Source organism: Populus euphratica, unplaced genomic scaffold (assembly GCF_000495115.2).
Source record: "Populus euphratica unplaced genomic scaffold, PopEup_1.0 scaffold384.1, whole genome shotgun sequence".
NCBI lineage: Eukaryota > Viridiplantae > Streptophyta > Magnoliopsida > Malpighiales > Salicaceae > Populus > Populus euphratica.
The window spans coordinates 102,797-112,100 of record NW_011500212.1 but is presented as its reverse complement, the minus strand read 5'-3'; the positions used below and the strand labels follow the sequence as shown (position 1 = coordinate 112,100).

At 33.3% G+C, this 9,304-nt stretch overlaps 1 protein-coding gene across 3 annotated transcripts; it reads right to left on the bottom strand.

Annotated features, from left to right (window-relative positions):
- Window positions 1-451: 451 nt before the first annotated feature.
- LOC105112136 (TOM1-like protein 2) lies at window positions 452-8,689 on the bottom strand. 3 transcript variants are annotated; one of them, XM_011007725.1, is made up of 5 exons: window positions 8,470-8,689; window positions 8,058-8,276; window positions 7,400-7,966; window positions 6,592-6,837; window positions 452-1,129 (listed from the first exon to the last, which is right to left on the bottom strand). In XM_011007725.1, exons 3-5 carry the CDS (start codon window positions 7,916-7,918, stop codon window positions 710-712), a joined length of 1,185 nt encoding a protein of 394 aa, XP_011006027.1. In that variant the 5' UTR covers window positions 7,919-7,966; window positions 8,058-8,276; window positions 8,470-8,689; the 3' UTR covers window positions 452-709. The 3 variants fall into 3 exon arrangements, with proteins under 3 accessions (XP_011006027.1, XP_011006029.1, XP_011006026.1); XM_011007727.1 differs by having other exon boundaries at window positions 8,058-8,202; XM_011007724.1 differs by lacking the exon at window positions 8,058-8,276.
- Between the last annotated feature and the right edge of the window lie 615 nt (window positions 8,690-9,304).

Here is a 9,304-nt window from a genome sequence, read left to right as displayed (position 1 = left end):
TAATCTATTTTTGAATTATCCTCAATTTCAATTTTTTTATAAAAAAAATAACATAAAACAATGTTATTTTAAACGGTATTGTTCTCTTTCTTCCATAAGATCTTTCTCTACCAAACTATTATTTATCAACCAATATAACTTGAGAAATAAAAATGAAATGTATGAACACCAAATGAGCAAATAGTGACAGTAGATACTAGATAACGAGCACCAACAAAACAAAACACCAAAAGGAATATTTCATGATTAAAATTTGATGATATGAATAAGACGGCGCTAGATGATCTACTTGCTAAAAAAATATGGTGATCGCACGGGGCCAAGACATTCTTGACCTTTGTTTCTACTTTCAATAATTCATGAAATTGCGAATCTTTCAAGAAATTAAAAATTAATTTTTTTGAAGTTTTAAGAAATTGATGAGATAAAAAATGAGTTATGATAGCACATAGAAGCAGCAACAAAATTACTGGAAGAGCATAATACGTGTCAAATACATACAATCTCACTGGACAAACTCCCAAAAGCAAATTGTTCAGCGAAATCCGAGCATGAACTACTTAGCAGAAAACAGAAAACACACATAAAGCAATGGAAGTGCCATGCAAAAGAGAAGCCACAACCCACTTTTTATGAATGCAATAACCATTTAAAATTCAATTAAAACTCAATTTGTGATCAGCACCTAAATAGCCTGGTATAGAGTTGCTTAGAAGGTTATGAGGTCGTCTTTAGAAGATTGCTGTTTCTTTGGGTCATGCACAACTTGGGATGTACCCCCACCCTTCTTACCAAAGATCATTTCATCAAGATCATCCATCATGTCATCATTGCTCCCTCCATGAGTCCCACCTCGTGAACGTGCAGGTTTCCTGACCAACACATCTTCTTTTGCATGAACAGGTGAATCAGGCTCGACAGCAACAGGAATCATAGCAGGTTCACGTTTAACTGGAACCACTGATGGGGTCTTTAACTCTTCATACTTGGAGAGAACTTTCTGGATCTCATCATTCACATTCAAAGCTTCAAAAAGCAGGGCCTCGTTATCTCCAGCCGTCTCAATGATTCTTTGCACAGTCAATTGTGACTGCCGACACTGATGGACTAGTGTAGTCGTCAAATCATCCTGCCAATTGAAACAAAGCATTCTGTAACTGAGATCTCAAACAAGAATTACTTGTTGCTCAACTTCTGAAATAGATTTCCCATGTGAACCAACCCCTGCCCCAAACCAAAACAAGCATCCTCATCTCTGCTAACATAAACAAAATTCCATCATGGATACTTTAGAACAGGAAAACAACAATAAACGAAGTCGCTTCTTGAAACAGAGGAATTAAGGAAATCAGCATGCACATCAAGATAAATGAAAAAGCTATAGCATAGCAAGTGTTGGACAACAATCTTGGAGGATTTGCATACAGAAAGATGTGAATCATTAGCCATTCTCTAGGTTTAACATGGCATCAACAACTTCTAGTTTAACATAGTATGAAGCACCATTAACAAATTTTGCAGCCCCCCGGCTCTTCCATAAACTTTGGTTCACTGATCAGAATTCTTACTGACAGTTATTGCTAATTCAAAGCCTTTTGTTTTTATGAGATGGTATTTTAGTGCATCTGTTCACCACCTAGTATGAATACACAAATTCAATTAAATAGCAATACGTTTTAGAATTAAGGGAGAATATGCAAGTTGCTGGAAAAGAAAGAGATTGTTCAATAAACCAAAATAAAACAAGTAAATTTCGTAAGTTCTCTTGATCATAGACAACTATTTGAAAGTACCAGAATTACAGAGAGAAATTTGGTCCTAATTAAGATATCATGCGGTACTTTTCTTCAACCACCTTATGCAGACGCAACACGTATTGGAAGGAAAATAAAAAATTTGAAGGACAAGATGCTAGGTGGAAGATGGTAAATCAAAAAACTTCAGGGAGGTTCATGATAGGATTAGGTCGACAACATAACAATTGATCTTGAGATATTGCAATGTATGCTCCACTCTTTATCTGTTAGGACATGTGCAGTACAACAGGTTAAAGAAATACAGGATTAAGGAAAAATGGCCAGATATTGTGGAAGACAAATGGAAAGCAAAAATTCTCCACTGAATAATGTCTGTTCTTTTATTTCATCTGATGGGCAATCCCAGCCATCCTGGTGGAAACTGGCATATTTCCCGCTTCAAATTACTGCAAATCATGTTGACCCAATCCTTATAAAATATAATAGCTATGCACTTCGAGAGAAATCACACCCAATGACACATCCTTGCGGAGACAGGAGACAGGAACAGCCTCCTCTAGTATGCTTACCTTTTTTTGAACAGTAACAAACATTTATGTTTACATTTTTCAAAGGTACTCGCTATATTTGATCATCAAAATTAAATAGAAAATTTTCAATATTTAACTTATTGATCTTATTTTTTAGTTTTGACCAAATTAAATTAATGGATCCAAAACTGACATGAAAAGAATTGAGTGTTGATACAGCCTCTGCATTTAGCCACGTTCTTGCCCCTCCTAGAATTTTGTTCAAAATTCACCACTAATCAAACAATTATTTGTCAACAAGTAAGACTCCTCATCTGATTGGTGATGATGAGTTTTCTATTTTTGCATCATAAACCAGTACAACATTATACCCCAAACTTTAAACAAACTAATATTTAAATCAATTCATGCATGTATGCTCTTGAAACAGGGGAAGGTGGGGGGGTGAGAAGCAGTATTAACTTGGGAAAGTGTATTCCCACTTGTTTATCTAAAATGATTAATTTGACAGCAAACAGTCAGACTATGAGGGGGCTAAGAATCAGCAATCTTTTGAATTTTCCCTTGCTTTCTACCATCTCAACTGCAAGAAGTAAATGTAAATAAAAACTGAAAGCAGCTCAACTAATGTCTTGGAACATTTATTCATTTCATTTCTATTTTATAACAGCTATGAACTTACATCAAAAATTGCCTGCTGTTTCTAATGGGTCATCTGGATCCCTATCCTCAAAAGTATTCATAAAGTTTCGCTATTAAAAGTAGATTCTGTTCGATTAGTTGTACAACATCAACTGACATATTGCTAAGTTCTGTTAATAATTTGTTTAATAACAGCAAAAGTTATTAAGCAAGGCCACTCTTTAAACATAATTGTAACCTAATACACAAAATGAATTAAATTCTCTTCATTGAATTCAAAGACATGGGAGAAACAAAGAGAATTATATAATGAAGAGAATAGAGATTGTAAAGACTCTTGTTCTATTTGATGGGGGAAAAAAACCTTTAATGATCTTTCCTCTTATTTTTTCTCTATCCAACCAAAAACAGGTAAATTCACCTGCAAAACTTATGCAGATAGATCTACACACGTATGTTCCTATTGGTTGCCTCTCTAAAAAAACATAAGAAGAAAACACAGCATTTCCAACTCTCACTAGTCCAGCTTGATGAATGCAATGTCTGTCAGACATTCTCATTCTTCATGTGGCAATTTTGATTCAGCTCAAGACACCAAAATAGATATAGTTAACTCGACAATAATTTCCTCCTGGCCAGTTTGGACGAAACTTCCTTCTATCCATAGGTGTCATGTTACCATGTATCAAGCATCATTAATTGTGTTCTTAAATGAATCTTTTCTCTAACCAATTTTGTATTGCTTGATAGATCTTCTATTTCCATCCTAAGTCTATGATTTTTTCTCACGCATGCTGTTTCCAACCCAGGTAGGGAAAAAATTATTGTCCTAGCTAACCAGTCAGTGAAAAAAGTTTCCATATGAGAAGTGGGCTGATCATAACAATATGGTTGCATTGGAAACATTTTCAGAGATGATCTTGGACGAAGACATTAACATCACACAGTGAAAAAACCCAAAACTACCACTTTTTCTCATGAGCTTTAAGAAGTCAACATCAAATACTAAAAACTCACATATGCATGTTGTCATCTCTGCCCCCAACTGCTAAGAATCCCTAAACTTATACCAATTTAAGAGTCCTGTTTTAATGCAAATGCAAATCAACTTGAACATCAAAAATATATATACACATGTTACAAGTGCAGAACACAGAAGCTCAGGATTCCATGTTGTTATTCTGTCCTTCCTTCCAGTGGTACTGTTACTTTGCTGCCGATGCTGAAATTGGCACAAACAACACTGATTCTTCTATTGAATCAGTCCTTGTCGGATCTATGTGTGTTAATACTTGCTCCCACATGCCTTTTTATAATGATATACATCTTGACCCATGTATATAGACGTAGATGGTTGTATGGTATAATATGATGGAGTTGACACACTGGGTTATATTGAAGCTATGGTATGAGAAACACACATAATAGCATTCTTTTAAGCAGGTTGACAGTTGCTGGGATAGATTGAGAATGTTTGGTTGTAAGCACAATTTCGCTGAACATTTTTGTCTCATCCATTTTCAAGATGTATGAGAAACAACCAAACACTCTTAGATCAATGATTGGAGGATGTTGTGTGCTAACACAAATACACATGTAAATAAGTTGTTCCTCAAGTTGTTTGTAAGTTCAGATATGGAATTCCTAGTATTAGATAATGATTACTCAAAGTATCATCTACAAAAACATTGTTAGAATTTACAGGCCAAATTCATTTTTTTTAATCTTATCCAAGTAGACTTTGAAAAAATATAATGTTCAAATATCTGGGCAACTGAACAAGTAAGTTAACTGGGCAAGTGGCATTAAAATTAAGAAATAAAGATAAAGAGGGTGTTAAAAAAAAAGGTACAAATAGGAGGCTAAGACAGAAAAACAACAAGCTGGGGCCTCTAAACAGAGCTATCTATTTCTAAAATAGACACACACATAACAGAGCTCCTCTCTCTCTAAATGTGTTTATTTCCCCTACTCAATCCTCAATGCCTTCTACAATTCCCATTTCCGAAAAAGAATTGAAAATCACATTTCAATTGCAAACAATTAAGAATTTTTTAAATTTTGAAAAGTAAATATATGTTTATATTAAAAACATACAAAAATTAAGAGATAATGCAAAAATACTCAACCATATCTCCATGGTTGTTAAACTTGCATTTTGACATGTACAGTTTAACAAGGTTCTAGAAATGATAAAACTTGTCGCTAGAACCTTGTCGCCATGCTCATAAAACTAAGTCAGCCAGGAATTGAAGCAAAATCAGTATTTAAAAAGTTGGAATTGTTAAAATCACTAATAGAATTGCAATGATAACACGTCTACATTTTATCAGTCTTTAGTATCTTATAAATGAATAAAGTAATTATTCATTTTAATTGGTGACATTTGGCTTCTTTTGGAGGACTTCAGTCATTAGGGATGACATTGCAATGAGCACCACCAATTGATTGGCTTAGGAAGGGAAAATAAAACAACAAAAAAATGAATTTATAGATAAGATTTTAAGTTTTACTTCTTCTTTTTTCCTTTCTAAATCAAAATTTTATTAAATGGTTATTATTTATTAAATAGTTATTATATCATCAAAATCTAAAAGGAAAATTTGATGCTGACCCTAAAATAATAAATAAATAAATAATATGCAAAGTTATGCATTCACCATGGAAATAAGTCCACAAAAAGTTGTGTCTACAAGCAACCAAAAATACCAGCAAAGACCAACATAATTGCTTTGGCATTTACATAGATAAGACCGACTGTTTCTATAAGGTTTTTCTTTCTTCAACTTTTTTCTTTTTTGGGGTGGAGGGTTTGCTTGTTCCTGAATTCAAATTGGAAACCCTAGATTCTAAGAAAAATGGGCCAACTTATAAATAATTTTCTCCATCGTCAATATAAAATTAAGAAATTAGAAATGTTCTATTTTTTCTTTGACTAACATGTTACATCTGAACATGATAATCTTGTTTTTAATAATCCATTTAAAAAAGCCCACTCAAAAATAGCCTTATTTTTTCACAATTTAGCAGGCCTAAGTATGATTAGATAACATTTAGGTTGTGTTACTTTTCAGAAAATAGTTTTTTTTGGTTTTTGTCTCTAGTTTTCTTATTTATTCTAAAGAGATTTTTCCATAGAAAAATAAGGAAACATGTTTATTAAATACATTTTTTTTTCAAAATAGAAAACAAGTGCCTTATTTGGCTTAAATTAAAAATATGAAAAGGAATTAACACGTAACATTAGGTTAACCAAACAAGGCTCTTATTTTTATTGTGGATAATTTGGAAAACAACTATTTTTGTGTTTTCCAATTTTATGAAAAAGTGGAGAATTAGAAAACACAATGTTTCTAAGAAATCAATTTTCATTTTCAGTTAGTAGACACATTTTCTTTAGTTTTCTATTTCTGAGAAAAAAATTTCTCAAAACTGAAAAAATTTTCACAAGTAAACACAACTTCAGTATCTTTAGAATGTTAGTTAGTTTACCAAAGTCAAATGAAAGTAAAAGAACAAAAGAATTCATACACAAACAATAAGAAGTGTTTAGGCATCTCATATTTGTAGGATTATAGAGCTATTTTTTTTTTTTATCTAATCAAAATCAATACATCCACACCAAATTAATTGGATATCAAAACTTGTAAGATAAGAAGTACCTGTAATGCATCTTGTTGAGGTGAAGAGGACAACACTGTAGCAAGAAGCTCTATGCTGTTTCTTGCCACATCAAATGCTTCCTTTGTCTGTTCAGCTGTAAAGCTTTGCAGAGGAATATCATACTCAATGTGCTGTGCAAGACTAGTATCCATTTCTGGTGCCGACACAGATCGAGGTGGGGTGAAGATAGGCACTAAACTCTCATTGTCACGACCAGGGAACCGGATACCCCTTGATTTTAAACTCTTTAGAACAAAACAAACAAGTCAAGAAACAATAATGGTTCAAGAATTCATAAATCTGCACTAACTAAAGGACTACGTGAATTTATCTTCTATAGAAACACTGCAAAACAAAGCACCTGCATAATTTTCATCTGTGATCCACAAGACAATTTATTTCCACAAATATTCAAAGCAAACAAATGCTCTGTCAAATTAAATATGGAACAGTTCATTTAACTTCTATCGGTGGATTTGGCATATTTAAAGAGCCAACTTAATCAAACTTATTTTGATTTTACGACTCCCTCCCTTTCAACCAAGATTGTTAGGGCTAAGAATCATATTTCATCAAGCAGACAGCTCTCTATGATATACTCCATAAAAAGGCTGACAGTCAAATAAAACCAACATCCAATATATCAATCCAAGTAATAGAAGGGGGGGGGAGCTTTGACTTGAGAACTATTAGCATTAAACTCAGGATGATATTTTGTTGCTAGCAAGCCAAAAGACAATTGATAGAACATTCCTTTTCTTACCAAAGATTCAAAAAGTGAAATCACTAAGAAACAAAAAGGAGTACCTTGTATGTTTCTTCAAAGACAGGTAAATAGCGCAGTTCACTGGTTGACTCTCCCCATGCTTCAATGAGCAATAGAGCTTTATTCCTATTATTGACGACAGTCTGAGGATCATCAATCAACTTTACCATTTCATCAAGAACCCTCTCAGCCGCCACCTCTGAGAAGGCCTTCTCACAATTCTTAGCACATGTTTCAAGCAACACTAAGGCTAAATACTGCACCCTAGCATTTTTAATCATGATCCTCTTCTTTATGCCACGAATCAATTCAACACTACTAACTTTTTCATGATTGATCATGTCACAGATATCAAGATTCATGGCCCAATCAGGCTCATCAAGCGTCTCTGCAGTGGCATCCTCGACAAGTTTATCGGCCTGGTTAGGACCTTGTAATAGCTCCTTCACCTTGAAGCTCATTGAGCTCATGCCTGCACTCATCTTTCGACCCACCTCGGCACCTCCAATCTTGAGGCGTTCGCCAAAAGCACTGACCTTCTCCATCAAATTGTCACTCATCTTCACAGCCTTTTCCAAACCCTAAGATCAAGTCTTCAAATTGTTGTCCTGAAAGTCCAATAACCGACATAAACCAGAACAAAACCACGATACATCAAGTAGCAGAGAGCAAAAGGGAAAACAAAAGCGAGTTTTTCACCTTTTGAAGTAACACGAAACAGAAAAGGATTCAAAATTTGACTTCTTTCTTTGCCTTATAATTTTCCGCTTGAGAGAATCATCAAATTAGAGAATTAGGAGAGAGAGAGAGGACGACAGATTTGTTTGGGTGGCAGTTCTCTTCTCTGGGGGAAAAAAAGTAGATTCAACTCAGCTATCTTTCAAAGTTTGATGAAAATTCAAGCTTTCTCAATTTTCTCTGAAACCAAACAAATATAGATGAATGAGAAATCCAAAAAAAAAACCCTCAAAATTCTGTTACTTTAATTTGATGAGCCGAGCATATTACAAGAACTCAGACATGATCAGATCAAATTAAAGACCACAATCTGAAAAAATAAACCTAACCTATTTTATTATTCCCATGTAAGAAAAACAAAAGGATAGATTACCTTAGCAGTTTCTTGTTGTTGTTGTTGTTGTGTCTGGTTCTGTAAAGACTTGACGATGATGATCTTTCGAAGGACCTTCTGTTTGTTTCAGTCTCTTTATTAACGTGCAAAGAAAATTAATATAATAATATTTCGGTTATCTTAAGGCATTTTTCGTTTGTACTTCTCCCTTTGCTTGGATTTTTTTTTTTCCCCTTCGGCTTATAAGGGAATTTATAGCCTACAGCGGCTCACATTACTTTTTCAAGGAACTTCGCCGGCCAAGCCGTCCTCCTTTTCATTTTTCTTTCTTTCAAAATCGATGAACTCTATTCAAATCTTCTTTATATTCAATTCTAATTCTAATGAAAATGTAGGAAAATTTTATATCTTTACACCTAAAATAAAAAAATACATTCAGTCATTCAAAACAATAATTATTCATGACAAAAATAAAAAATAAAATTAAAATCAATTGAATTAACTTTAAAAAATTTTAATTAGTTAAAACAGTTAAGATAAAAAAACCAATCAACCAAGTAATTAGAAATACTAATAAATAAGTAAAAAGCAATCGATCAACAAAGTTTAAACTAGGGGTCTTCATAAAAATTGATCAGCCGATTAAAAAAATTAAGAAAAAATTAACCAAAAAACCGAATCGATAAAGAAAAACTGAATAAACCTATTAAAAAATAAAAAATCACTCAATCTTGTTAGGTTCTAGTTTAATAAAACTTAAACTGCTTAAACCAAATCAAACCAAATCATTTTCATTAAATATAATTAACTTTTAAAAAAATATAAAAAAAATCATCTCTAACCCTAAATCATTTTTTCCCTTTTCAGCTACTAC